At 41.3% G+C, this 15,639-nt stretch overlaps 1 protein-coding gene across 1 annotated transcript in view; it reads right to left on the bottom strand.

Moving 5' to 3' along the window:
- Positions 1-13,638, bottom strand: part of LOC128439730 (cGMP-inhibited 3',5'-cyclic phosphodiesterase 3A-like) — a 47,318-nt gene extending 33,680 nt beyond the window's left edge. Inside the window, 1 exon segment of the mRNA XM_053422120.1 lies at positions 12,382-13,638. Within this exon segment, the coding sequence (XP_053278095.1) occupies positions 12,382-13,302 (921 nt within the window). The 5' untranslated portion in view covers positions 13,303-13,638.
- Between the last annotated feature and the right edge of the window lie 2,001 nt (positions 13,639-15,639).

The raw sequence follows: 15,639 nt of genomic DNA on the forward strand, positions 1-15,639 counted from the left end.
ATGACAGCTGAATTTTGCATTGATCTGCAAGAGAAAATCATATTTTTTACCAATTCACTTCTATGCTAGAAAAACCCGGATATTAACTTTCCCCCACTTGTGAATAAATGGATGAATTTTTGAACAGCCCTGCATAGTCTTTTGCCAAATAAGCACCAGATTCTCTGTACTCTCGTCATGGTTCCGCTGCCTATTATTCTATTGATCATAGATTTAAAAAGCAGTGTGGCCGTAGCTCAAGAGGTCAAGGTTGAAACAGATCCCACATCTGGAGTGGTAACCGGTCTGGCCTCAGCTTGGATACGCTGGGATGATTGAGAATTCAGAGAAGGCATATCATGACTGAAGCCAGGCACACACACACACACACACACACACACACACACACACAAACATGCGTGCATGCATCAGCAGTGTCTTACATAACACAGTGAGTGATGGCAGCTGAGGACACAATAATACAGCCTTTGGCATTTGTCATGTGAACGTTGGACGGAGAGGAAATCGGGTGAGTGGGAAAGACAACAGAGAAGGACAGGCAGGCAGAAAAATTGACAAAAAAGCAAGAGAGAGAGAGAGACATAGCGAGAGAGAGAGAGAGAGAAAGTGGCAGAGAACGACTGATGGAAACGGATACAAAGAACGTGTTTTTCTTTTCTTTTTTGACTACAGATACCCATGAGCCTGAGGCAAAATGCCCAGAGGGAAAATATCACCCAAAGTTAAAGCTGCAGTCATTTCCATGTCTTCCCAGTTTTCTGTCTAATCAAGAGAAGCTAAATCTCCCCCCTCAGTATGTGGTATATGGCTATGATGCACCAAAGCAGTTTTTACATGACTCTATTTCATGCACCATCAAAGATTAAAGCAAGTTCTGCTCGGCTACAAACTAAGTAACATCTGAGGTGAGTATATTCTTATCCAGAGGTTTCAACTATCAGGCATCAGGCCTGTGGGTAAATACTTTTTGACCACACATACAGCACGCGTAGGGAACCGGCTGCACCATTATTGTTCACATATTTGCTAAGGCACTGCACGTGTAGTAGTAGAGGGCACACCCCAGAACTAAAGACTGACTCAGACCAATCCGTCTGAGTTTGCGTGTGGTAAACATAAACAAAGATGAGCACACTCGAGGAGATCAACATTCGGCTAATGTTACAACCAAGACAGAGAAGACACATGATACAAATGTGGGTCATTTCAATCCTGGTCACACATCTTGTCTTAAAAATTCTCTGCTGCTTCTTGCTACTGCCCGGACCTAATATGTGGGAATTGAACCTTGTGTAAGCATCGCCTTCATTTCTGAGGACATGCACAACCTATGCACCAAACAGATGAGGGATATGCATAGCAGCCATCCTTTGTAGGCGTAGTTAACAGCTACATTGTGTCTTAATGGTATATACCCTTAGCAAACATCATATTAGACACAATGTTTGATCAAACTCACATGATCTGTTTCAAGTCAATAAGAAATCTTACATAAACAAGAATTGTTCAAACATTGCAGAACGAATTCCCACGACATTTGGTTAGAGGATTGGACATGGGTAGAAATAAAACCCCTAAAATGTTGGGGCAGATCCAGGAGTTTTATTTCACTTGTTCGGCATTACAGTTTTTATTACCATTTTTAATTAAATTTCAGAGAATAGCACAGGATGGATATGGATGTAAAAAATATTTGAAGCTTTGAAATGTATGTGTGTGCAATTTAGTGCAGATAAAAATCCAGATCAGGTGGATTTAAATAATTTAATAAGGCGACAGTTTGGCCTAAGAGGATATATGCACACTCCTGTGCCTTAACTCTTTATATGAGATGAGAATACCTTTTTTAAAGTTGTATCAGTCTAACATACTTCGAAGCTAATTTAATTACATCCCAAATGCATCAATAACAAATGTTTTCAAATGTAAAAATTTGTAAAAACTGGTGAATTAGAACAAAGTAAGAACATTTGCCTGTTTTGGAAAAGAGGTTTCATTTCATATAGCCCAACAGAAGCAAAGTAACATTTTATTATCTTATCCATCATTTCATGGTCCACTCCTTCATCATTATAATGTCTTCAGACCCAGTTTCAGAGGAACAGGTTCACCACAGTCTCTCTGGTGAAATAGTTTCTGCTCCCAGTGATTCTCAACAGATAACAGCAGGTAAAGACACAGCTTTTTACATTTTTATGTCTAGATGAGACTACGAGTGAATTTATTGTCTCTAAACACAGGCGACCCCCTGGCCTTTAGCTGCTCCATGTACGTCATCAATGTGTGTCTGCAGCACGTGTGTACATGTGTGTGGGTGTGTGTGGGTGTGTGTGTGAGTGTGACGTGTATGTGTGCATTATGAGGGATAATGGAAGGGAAAAACACTCCCAGATGCATGTGATGCAATTATACCCTTGATTATCTGATTGGGTAATCTACAGGCAGGCTGGAAGCGTCCAAGACAAACACACTGTCGGCAGACTGTTGACCGAGTGTAAACCACTAACTAGGACACACATACACACACACACACACAGACACACACACACGGCTGTATTTGAGTTTGCTCAACGATGCATAGATATAGCGAACATCAAACAGAAATGCTGTGAGGAGACCAGCAGTTATTTGAACTCATCACAATTTTTTTTTAATTCTGGACATGTACTCAAGTAAATATTATATAACGTATTAAATAATGTGTGTGAATGTGTGAGAACAATGATGCTTGATTGGGGCAGTGAGCTAATCCACAATGACATCCCAACACAATCTGAATAGAGGTTCCACTTTATGGGGACACAGCTCGTCTGGGAGCTTCTCCAAGGTCAGGCTCACCGTGTGTGTGCGTGCGTGTGTGTACGTGTGTGTGTGAGTGTGTGTGTGTTTGTGTGTGTGTGTGTGTGTCCTCACATCAATGAGTAAAGAAAAGGGAAGAGGCTTGGCATTAATCTCACCAGAGAGACATTTGAGGCAAAGCATTGGTAAATAAAAATAAATAAAATTGAAGATCAGTGGAAAATCCCTATTTATGACGAAAACAGCAGAGTAGCAGTTAATTATCTTTTTTAATTCTCTTTGAAAAGACATCAAATTATCTTAAAATAAACTTTTGGTGCTTTTACACATTTATCTATGATCACTTGAGACTTTGAAAATGAGCTGGGTGTAAATATTTTTATAAAATACTGACAGCTGTGGGTCATATCAGATGTACTGTTTGGTGGGAAGTGTTTATAGCTCCACTCCCAAACTAAAAATACTGTCATATATTGCTCTTATTTTCACAAATTTTAGCAAATAGCCCCTTTGAATCCAAGTCATTTGTCTCAGCTTTGCAGCTTAATGACACTTACAATTCTCACTTCAATTAGCCGAGGTGAATGATATGCAAAAAATAACATTGTGACAGATTCTGCAATTGCGATATTAGTCCCAATTTTTGTTGTTATATTTCCACTAACAAAAAAAAAAATCATATTTTACTAAGAGCCTGACCATCGTTTGGCCGATAAAATTGGGTGATATGAGTCTAACACAGACATATCAGTATCTGTTAATGTGTGCTGATATGAAAACTTTTATTTTCTTAATTCATGGTCTATATATCTGGTTGTATTTATGTGATACCTTTACAATTAACCTATAAAATATCAAACCGCAATTACATTTATTTGTCATATGGGTTTGATAACGACATCCTATTTTTTTGCCTCTAACATCAATACCAAACCAGCATCTTTAAATAATCTCTGTTTCACCACTCTGTTTATATTGGCATGTTGTGACATATTTGATATTTTTCAAATAATTGCAGCTGTGTGCTGTGCTTGGGCACATTGTGATTTTCATAATATTTTGATTAATTGTTAATTGTTTATCTATTATTTTGGATGTTTTGTGACAGTCTAGTTCCAGTCATGAAGGTTTTCGCTGACTGAATTACGTGGTAGTACCAATGTGTTGTGAATAAATAACATCACTTATCTATTCGGAGGATGTGTGGAAAAATCAGTCAGTGGGCAGGAACTAAGTCTACAGACACAGCTGGGGAATGCCAGGTCACTCCTGCATAAAATACAGTTTAAATATATTTCCTCTTATTCCAAACAGCACATGCTCCACAACAGACGACAGCAAAGTTGGGGAATCCCTAATTTCAATTTCCCATAAAACCTTGAATTCACATAGGTCACGAAAATAAAAGCAGTCTAAGCAGCACTGTTTATAACTCTCCTGCGCTGATAGTCCATCACATTGGTGAGAGTGTTTACTGTGGTGAGAGAGGAGCAGACAGACAGACCTATGGACACATCCAGATTCTGCTCGTCCATGCTGCCCCTTGCCCAGCCCAACCACCCCTTCCCCCCTCCCGCCTCTCACCAGGCATATTTTGGAGCTAAAACACGCCATTGACTCCAGTAACAAGGTGTTCCTTGTCCAAGGCCACCAAACCTCATGTGGACAGCTCGCAGAGACGCCACTGTGTGTGTGTCGGCGTGTGTGTCCAGGTATTCCTCATGTTGTGGGGACCTAAATCTGTTCACATAGTCACATTATGGGGACTTGTCTTCTTCATGGGGATAAAAAGTATCGATAAGGTGAAGATGTTTTAAGGTTAGGGTGAGGTTATTGTGAGGAAAGGTTTAGATGCATATGCCTCAAGGAAATGAATGCAGTCAATGTAATGTCCTCTCAAGTCATGGAAACATGACTGTGTGTGTGTGTATGAGCACGTGTATACAGTAGTGGCCCAGCCCAGGTTCAAAGGATTTGCTGTTGCCTTTCAGCAGCAGCCATGACGATTACTCTCACACACACTTCCTTTTTTTCCTTTCCCCGGGCCTCTCTACTCTCTCTGTGGGAGCATATGGCAAAAAGCCATATTCACATTATGAGGACACCAACACACGCAAATACACAAACACACACACACTATCTGTCGCACAAACCATATGCGATCGACACAAACTTGCTTCCACAGTGTGCGGGTCCATGTGTGAGCTGGGAGCAATGGTGTGTTGGAGGCTGAACACAGGGAGCAGATAGTTGTCCTTTCACCATCAACACTTCTGCTGTGCTTGGCAGCGAACCTCCTCTCACTCCTCGTCTCTTCCTCACCCTCCCCAACAAATCGTTCAGGACTCTCTTATCCCCCTCCTCCTCTCTCTCCCTCCCTCTCTTTCATGCAGTCGCTCCTGCAATAGGTCCCCTCGAGCTACATAGCCCCCCCCTTCTCTCCTTCTCTCACACACACGCATTTGGCTATCTGACTGCAGCTTTGGGGCTGGATGCAGCCTGTGCTAATGTCAGTGTGTTCTTTTCTTTCAATCACTTTTTTAAGACCCATCTTTCCTCATCTCAGCGTCTGTCACTCCGTCTTCTACCTTTGCTGTTTCTTCTCCTTCTTCCTCTGAATGAAACGATCCATTCATAAAAGGCTACAGCTGCACATGTGGTGACGCACATCCAAATTCCAACATCGTTCTCCCTTTTCTGTGCTCTACATTACCCGTCACTTTATCTATTTCTAAATATTAATTCCTTTATTATCTTTCTCAAGCCATAAACAATCAAGACTCCCTGAGAGCAGGACAACTGATATTTGATCCGATTAAGCTCTGCTGCTTTTGCCCTATGATTGAATTTGCATTCATTTGTCTTTTTGTGCATGTATTTACATTTACATTGAATGAACTTATAATCCCTTTGACTGCATGTCCTTATGTCTCTGAGTGGAGTGTATATATAATGTGCAGTAGATAATACTTACCTGCTATTTGTTATATATAAAGGTTAAGTTTATTTCCTTATGCCTACCTTGAACTAGAGATGTTTACATACCGATACTCAATCAGAAATACCTCTGACACTGCAGAAAATTCCAGTTTGTGAGTCAAAGAAAACATAGATCTATATACTGATCCAATACCACATCATTAAAGTTTATTAGCCTGCATGAGATAAAGAAAAACAAGATGTGAATGTAACGATGTAAAATTAAATTATCTAATCTAGTGTTTGAAAGGTAAAAAATATATATATATATGCAATACAATATTATAAATAATGTTAACTTCTCTGTCTAACTGACTTGTCAAACATAACCGTATACTTTACTTGCACTGATAGATTTATATTTAGTTGTCGAATGTATGCGGCTTGGCACCATCCAGTATATCACAAACCTTTCTGGTAAATGTTGTTAAAACCTGATATTATTATCTATTTTCCAAACATATTAACAATATTCTCCATCATCTCGGTGCAGGTATAATAACCCTGGAGGCCGCTCGGAGTCAGATCCTGTAACTCTGGCACAGGGAACAGGTTGTGTGTCTCCCAGGGAATGAATGTGCGTCAATGGAAGAATGTGGGCCTTCCCTCAAATAGATTCCAGAGCACATGTTTCTGCTTTAAAACCGGCCTCGCTCCCTCCTTCTCACCTCCTGCCTGACACAGATACTGTATATGATGATGAGGTGGTAGAGGTTATGCAACACGGTGTTCAAAGTCTGACCTCCATATTCCAAACGAGTAGAGGAAACAAACTTGTATCACATCCCTCAGGCTTGTGCGTCAACGTGGTGCGACGCAGTGCACACTATCTATTTTGTTGGTCTTGTAGCAGCAATTGTGTCCTGAACAATTTGTGTTAGGGTGGAAGAGAAAGCTGCATGGTGTAACGTCCTGCAACAAATCGCTTACAGATTTTTTTTTTAGACGTTCTATTTATGGCCGTCGTTATCTCGGAGCGAGTGCTTTTCAATTGCATGTGACCCCGAAAAAAAAAAACACGAGCAGAGGCCTTCCCCCCCAATCTCTCCATCCCTCAGAGACCCCGGCTGAAAGACAAACAACTTCTGTCACAACACAAGGCCTCTGTCTGGCCAAGCAAGTGAAATTCAGGTCCAAATCCTTGAATATTAACACTCAAGACATCATGTTAGTGAGGAAACTTTTGTTAATTCAACAACAGCTCATTTGTTCTACACAATATCACAGCAGCAAACACTAATTCCCATTCACCTTAAAAAAGAGAAGGAAAAAAATAAAATCATGCAGAGAAGCCAGTGATATTTTCCAGCTTACAGTTCAGCAGAGTGCCTGTCTTGCCTCTGGCACTGGAGGCTGCACCAGCCTGCTTCATAAATACTGCACACAGTGACGCCTGATGAAAACCCCCCACTCCTCTCAGGTACAACTGCACTCTGGAGAGCGTCTTTATCGACAGTATGGATCAACAGTACCTGTACAAAGTGTCCATGTTTGTGTCAGGGAGACACTTTGCGAGAGAGACGAGGTGAAGGAGGGAGAGAGAGAGAGACAATGTGAGTAATTGATTTGACTAATTTGTTAAATGGCTTGAAATGTCTGCGCTGCGGTACCTAATGAGAATAGACAAAGGTCAGGTTCCAAAATAGTCAAATACAGATTCGGACTCCGCTGAAAAAGAGTGAGTGTGTGTTCATTCAAAGGTAGACTCTGCACCCGTAGTAGGAGGAATAAGGAAAATGTTCAATATATTATAACATACTGAATAATTAGGATTTATTGACTTTGGGCACCTGATCCATGCAGACTGGGGCCATGTTCCAGTTTGTCACTGACAAGCAGGTGAGGTGTTTATAACTTTATTTCCCACAATAAGTAAAAGCAAAGGATCGCATTGGCCAAAGTAATGTACACATTCAATTATGCAATTTCCTAATAGCAATACGTAGTGAACTAGAGTAGCACTCAGTAGAGGGCATACCTCTGCCAGGGCCCAACACTCCACATCGCTCACACACACATGCCAGTCCCCTGATTATTTTTATCATGATCCAGGAGGACTTCTTTTTGTGACAATCATGTGTAGGACTTTGGCAGAGCTCTGACCTCTAGTGAGTGCCATTCTCGTTATTACTATAATTATTAGACCCCATTGTTTATTATTTGCATTACTGTTATCATGATCAGAATTTCTATGGTAGGTATAACAACCAGTCAGACTTTGCTTATCAGTATCCCAACTGTTTCTGCAGTTGCTCTCCTTTATCTCTCCCCATTTCTCTCCTCTCTCCCTCAACTCTATAATAAGGTCTCGACCTTATGATCAGACGCATTTGAGATATGTACGTTGTGATTTGGCAGAATAAAATAAAAAAGAACTGAAAAAGTGAAAATGTTGCACCAAGCCATTTACAAACAGATTTATCTCTGAAAAGCTTTTTATCATCATTTGATGTTTGCTTCTTCTTGTGTCCTTTCAGACTTTTATTGTTTTGGCTCCTGCTCACGACTGTCATGCAAACTCTGTGCAGCTGCAGCAGGCAACTGCTTTCAACACACAGGCTCTGACAAAGTACTGTATGTTATGATGCACCGACAGGAATTGAAAGGACAGAACTTACGGCAAAAAAATGTGATCACCCATTATTTTGCATATCAGCACACTTTGTTAATGTATATACTATGAACGTCTTTATACTTACAACTACACTCAATAATAGAAGGACATCTATAAATTGGGTAATAGTTGTAGTGTTTGTTTATGTTATAGTAGCCCTTTGTTGGCTTCAAAAGTAAAAATCCATTTGTTTGTGTTTCTACTTCCCTCCTACTGGTCCCAGAGATCACACAGCAACGCCACAGGAGGACACGCTGTCCTCAGCATCTGGTCAACTGTGAGATTCTTTTAATGTTAAATTTCTCATCTGTTCCACACATGACAGAGGGGAATGGCTAATGGAGCCATTCTAACAGTTCAGTTCACCCACTAACTCAGCGTTCCCTAGATACCAGTTAGCAATGAACAACCAGGCATGGAGGGTTGGATGGTGGGTTCGGCTTGAGTTTCCAAATGAGGGACTTAAATTTTTGAGACGGGACAAAGTGTGTGGTTCCACATCGGGGCACTTGATGGGGCCCTCACTGGCTCAGAGTCAGAACAATCTCAGGTAAACTGTGCTTCTAATGGAAACACTAATTTCAGGCTTACAGTGCAGAAACGATGGGATTGGTTATTGGTATAATCAATGAGAATGATTATACCTTGAATAGATTCATCCTAAGAGTGACTTTATTCAAAGAGTTTAGTGGCAGGGGACACATTTATGTTACAATACAAAAAATATATATAAATCACGTTTTTTTCTTAGCTGCACTGCACGAGTTTGGTAGTTTTGGTAGTGTCGAGCCAAATAATTTGGTGTTGAGCCAAATAAAAATCTGGATCTAGTGAATAAAGTTTTATTTTATAAGGGATCTGTTGGGCCTTGGCGAAGGTATCTGCTCTACACCCCAAAAAATTTAAAATTACAAAAACATCAATTAAATCTTTAGTAAAACATTTTAGGAACCATAAATTGCTTTGTGTGAAGGCTAGTGTGCAAGTACACAAGGTTGTGTGAGGTGTCTGTACCTCTGAGCTTTTGGCCTGTCAACTAAAATTACTCCACAAATCACAAGGAAAGAACTGATGAGCCATTTAATTACTGCTATTCATGTTTTCTTTTTTCTGTTTTCCATGGTTGGCGTTCCAGCTAAGACATATTGTACATGACTATGACTCACCCACTATGAATACCATGAATCTCCACTGCACATACATCTACTGCACAGACATATTTATAAATTCCCAAACATTGTCTCTCATGTGGCAGTAACATCAGCAGCTTTTCTCTAACTCCCCCAACGTCTCGTGGTTTTATCTCCGGCTGTCACTAGAGGGCATGAGCACAGTTTGGGGCAAGAGAACAACCTTCAGCAGAGGAGACGTCCATGGATATGAAGGGATGAGTTTCAACGGTCAAAACTCAGACCTTAAATAATTTCTTACCCAAATATGTTGATAATGACATGCTAGCTGCAAGGACCGCAGTGAGTGAGAAAAAAAGAACCTACCCTGGAAAAATTCCCAATGGTGGGTTCATATCATTTATAATTTGAATTACCAAATAAAACTTTAAGTAACTGCACTTTGGTTAGTACTATACAGCAATACTATACAGCATTAACCCAAGTTAGCAACAGTCTCCCAATACAGGAGCAGCGTGCAACATAGCTTTTGTTTGCTTCAATGAAAACATGGCAGAAAGCAGAGACCGTGTTCCAGAGATTTTTCAGTCCTTCTAAACGGAGTTTAGTCTGAAGTGTGGTCGTATTTTGGATTTATAAGACAGCTCAGGGAAACTGGACCAATGTCACCCTGTCTGCAGCACATACAGATAGAGAATTACTGCGAAAGGGGGCAACACTTACGGGCATAAATAAAAAGGTCAACGCACGGTGCCCCAATGATTCAGGTTTGGCGAAAACATCATGGTTTATGTGTCTAACTTCCTAATATCTCATAGTGACATAAACTAAAGCTAACAGTGTTAGCTCATGTTAAAACACAACACGTTGTGCTGCTGTAGTTGCCTATTGCACACGTCACATAGTTCAGTCAACCAAAGAACATGTTTTGTTTATTTAAACCTGACAGTTGTTGAAATATTTGTACATGTGCCCCACTGTGTTATTACTCTTTGTGTGTCTGTGAGTTGTACATGAAGTGATTAAATCCGCACAAATGCAGTAAGTGGATGTAAAATAATAATCAAAATTTTTTCAGCATCTATCAATAAGAATATTGTTATGATACTGATAACCATCCTTACTAGTTGTGTAAATCAATACAAAACACACATTCCACTCTCTGTGCCTAAACAAGATTATTAACGTTATCTTCTTTGTTTTTTTTCCGGCTTCATCTGATGCATTATAACGTGTTCTTGATTCCGTTTCACCATTCTGCATTTTTTGTGCATATAATAAAATCGCTGAAGTGCTATATATATATATGTATATATGATATAGGATATAGGACTAATCCTGCAGGTATTTCACGTCTTAAAGTGGCTCTAAATTGAGTCGCTTTTTTTATTGAACACTATTCATTAAACAAACCGATATATGTTTGGCGTGCCGTTAAACGATCACGAATGAAACACAGTGAAAAGCATTTGATGGGAGGATGCTTTAATATGCACACTCTCACAGTTGTGAGTCAGAACATGAAGAAAATTATGTTGATTCCAAAATAATCATGAACAGTGTTATGTTTAAAGTATGTAAAAGTGTGTTAAAATGCTGAAATCAGTTTCGTAAAGTAAAATCAATTTTGTAAAGCCCCACCAATATATTGTTTGACCAATATCAACAACCGATATTGGCATAGCCATGGGTATCTGTATATAAACGCTAATATTAAACTTTTTTTTAAATATAAATATAAATATATAAAGATGCTTAGGATAATTTTTAAATTGTGAAATTACATAATACATTGAGCTCAAACAGAAGGGAAAAGATGCTTTGTAACAAATGTGGTGACTAAATCAAATTTACATTTGTTAGGGGCATAAACTACCATCTCCGCTAAAATGGATCAATATACCTATAGCCAGCAAGAGTATACATACCCTTTATTTATATATAAAGAATTGATGTTTTGACATTGGATTCTAAGGCTGGAGTCTGCATTGGCCCCGATGATCCAGTATAGTTTGGATTATATTGGGATGTGAACATCTGAAGTCTGTTAAAAAGCAAAGATGTGCTTCAAGCTCCAAAAGGACCCATTCAACCCATAAACAGGGAACACCATCCACTTCATGCACACATGTAGGGTCACATCCAGCTAAAAATCCTCTCAGTCTATGATGTCCATAAATATATATATATACATTTCCACATTAGAGCAACAACAGAGAGATATATGCAACATAATTATTCACACCCCCTCTTTCCACTGCAGTGATCTTTAAGCTCAGCACGCCATGAGGTTATAATAAATAAGGTCACAATTGAATATAATGTGGCTCCATTATATGTAAGTCTGGGAACACGTGCGCCACGCCACTGGCCATCACCCTGATAAACACAGAGGCTTTCAAAATATTTAGATGTGACCTCACACCGTTGCAGACACACACACACACACACACACACACACTTAGGCGATCACGGGACACACTGTAACTTTGCATGCTAAGTGCACCTTCCATTTGCTTATCAGCAGCACAAACACAGCGCAAGGCATCGTGGTGATGACCAAACCAACAGCAGTGTTTGCACGGAGCGCATGTTGCAATACTGGACCAGTGCTGGGTCCGAGAGGCTGTAGAAGTGGGCCTGTAGCGCAAACAAACCCTTACCATCATCACAATAAAGCGTGATGGCTACCAGCTCTATTAAACATGGCCCGATGTCAGGAGCCGATGCGCGTAAAGCTGCCACACATGCCATCAGACACGGAGGAACCCAGAGGCCCGCAGTGTGTAGAAAGGTCACAATCACAGCTGTAACGGAACCTTCCCCGTGTCCAGATGTGCAAACTTGGACATGTCTTACCTGGTCCCGCGGAATGCATGGCAGCGAAGTCCTGCGGTGGGACTTGCTGTTGTTGTGACCATGAGCCATCATTTCCGAGGCCGCTATGGAGCTGGACCTCCGTCTCCTTTTGAAGACAGGGATGTCCTCCTCCTTCGCCCCGGTCACAGAGCCACAGCACCCCGTCCCGCTGGTCCCTGGGGCCGGCAGAAGCCGGTCAGCATACCGCGCAAGCAAAACCCCCAGCAGCCCCAGCAGGTAGGCCAGGTAGGGTCTCCAGCTGGCCCGGACCCTGCTCAGAGAGACGAGGGACACGGCCCGGATGACGCTGACGAAGACGAGGATCGACACTCCCTGACCCAGCCGGACGACCAGCAGAGCCCCGCTGCCCAGGCAGCCGAGGACTACCAGGGTCGCGGGGAGGGACAGCAGCTTCTCCTCGGCGCCGCGCAGGAGCGACTGCGCCGCGGCTTCGCCCAAGTGGCACACCGCTAACAAGAAGAGTGCGGTGCGGACCAGCACGCCGCAGCGGATCAGATACAGTCCGACCCAGAAGAAGGCACATACGAGGGTGAAAACCGGGGAGACGCAGTGACACACAGTCAACAGCAGCTCCACTGCACAGCCCGCCGCGGAGTGAAGACCGGAGCCGGAGCCGCTGCTATTTCCTCTGCTGCTGCTGCTGCTGCTGCCTGCATCCCAGTCGACCAATGTGAGCAGCAGAGCGAGAATAACGGAGACTGAGGCGACGCACGCCGCAGACGACAATCTTCTTCTGCAAGTCCATGCCACGGCGAGTCTCAGCCACGACTGGCTCCCTGCGTCCTGCTGCAGCGGGGTGACACATGTCCTCACGTAGCCGTTGCGCTCCAACGCCGCCCGGGGATATTTTTCATGAGCGCTCCTTGATAAAGCTCTGTGGCCGTCCGCCTCCAAGGCCATGGCTGTGTCACTCAGGTGGAACTTAGGCCTGACCGTCCCGGGGAAACAATGGGCTTCAGTCTCTGAGTGGATGTCTACCTGTTCCACCTGAATTTCCCCATGTTGGTGCGTGTGTCCGTGCGCCACTGGCACAAAAACACCGGCCAAGTGATGGTCAGCCTGCAGAACACAACCTGAAGAAGTGTTAAAACTGCTAAATGATGTGGTTCACAACTTTTCTTGAAGTTCTGTTTCTCAGAACTTCCCCATCACATTCGGTCAGAGATTGAAAAAGTCAACCAGTGAACCAAAAAAAAAAAAAACCTGGCGTTTCAAACATCTAGGCCACTGCCTGCACTCTCTCTCACCCTCTCTCACGCTCTCACTCTTTCTCCCCTCCCACCATAGACACCATGGTTCCTTCCTCCCTCACGTTTCAGCTCTTCCCCGTGTCTCTCTGTTCATTCGAAGCCTGGATGTGACTCAGTTCTCGGTGGATGGATGCCCATGTTTATATGAACATTTCCTGGCTTGTGCTTGAAGATGGAGCAGCCTTATTAACTGCAGTAATCCTGTCATACACAGCTCTGTGTAAATATTACCAAGGGTTTAAAATGGAATAACCTGTCAAACAACTTTTAAACAATATCATTTATCAGTCTTAAGTGCACATGTTAAGGACATGAATGGATTTTCTATTTAGGCCCATGCATAACATATTCAATGCCAAGGGGAAGTTTGGGGACTTCATTCACTTTCCTGCCTGCATAAAAAAAAAGAAAATTGTTGGATCAACAAAAAATAAGTCGGTATAACACACATCTGTTTTTTCAAGTTAAAGCTTACATTTGTGTAAATATAACTAATTCACTTTAAAGCTTCAGTGTGTAGAATTTAATACATCTAGTGGTGAAGTTGCACGTTACAGCTGAATACCCCTCACCTCACCCTCCCCTTCCAAACATGAAAAATAACCTGTGGTAGCCTTCAGTTCTCATAAAAACTCAAAAGGTGTTTAGTTTTTCCAGTTTGGGCTTCTGTAAAAAACATAACAGCCTCCATAGAAAGGACCTGCTTCTGATGTAAATATAAAGTATTTAAATATAAAGGGCCTATTCTAGGGTAAAGAAAGCAAAAATTCTATTTGGATGAAACCCACTAGTGAGATCATCACTGGGATTATTCTATATTCAATGCCAATAGATCCTTATTACCTAAATCTTTCACACTGCACCTTTAAGATTGATTTATTAATTAGTCTCTCACTATTTGATTTATTTTCTATGAAGTTGGTCCAAAAATTTTCTCTTTTCAGTGTGGTGACAATTTGTTTAGATTCAAGATTCTTCATTGTCATATGCACAGTAAAAACAGGTGTTGCGTCATACAGTCAAATGATTACCCTTGCTTCCTAATATAATATATTAAAATATTCATACATACACAAATTATCATTTATATATTAAAAAAAACAAGAGCACTTATTTTGTGCAAAGAGCAGCCGCATCAGACTTGTACAGTTGCAGCAGGATCGTAAGGTTAACATTTTGAATAATTTATTTTTAATATGCCCTTCCAAAACAAACCAGAAAAAAAGAAAGGCAGAAACGAACAAACAACAAAAAGCTGAATTTAGCTCTGGCAACAATCATCTCGCTGCTCATAATTTGTTTATTTCCTGGATTAAAATCCTTAAATCACATCATCCTCTTCCTCCCATGCGGCAGATTGCACGGTCGAGGACCAGTTAGCAGCCTTCACCTGCTTGCCCTAGATTTTATGAGAGGATTTTAAAAAAAGGACGCGACTCGGTCACATAAAGCCATTTCAAGTCCTTCATCTAATTCAACTAAATTATATAAATTGGTTCTCTGAAAAGAAACAAAGTATTCAAGAGCTTTGCCCTGTCTGAATCTGAAAACAATCTGTCTAAACATCTGTCCAATAGATCAGCCACAGTTTGTTTTGTGTATATGCATCAGAGTTTTATGAGGTGTCTTCTCTCCCCCTATTAGCAGTTTGAGTTATGATGTAACATAAGAGCTGTGTTTTATTACAGTGGTGTTACACAACATGGGTCAGTGCAATCAGGGCGTAAATCTCATGTTTCAGTCATCCCATCACAATGGATAGTGGAAATGTGCCAGTATATGATTTCTACATTTGTATTTAATCTGCCGTTTGGATGTCAGAGGGGCTGAGGGTGGACATCGCTTTTACTTCATGTTATTTGATTACTATGTAGTCAAGTAAATAGATACAATAATAGAATAAAGTCAATGAGCAACTGTACATCTATCACTCGGCTGTGATGTGGTCCAATATGGCGACCCGCAGGCGCACTATAAGGGAACGGCT

The sequence above is a fragment of the Pleuronectes platessa genome, chromosome 5 (assembly GCF_947347685.1).
Source record: "Pleuronectes platessa chromosome 5, fPlePla1.1, whole genome shotgun sequence".
NCBI classification, from domain to species: Eukaryota; Metazoa; Chordata; class Actinopteri; order Pleuronectiformes; family Pleuronectidae; genus Pleuronectes; species Pleuronectes platessa.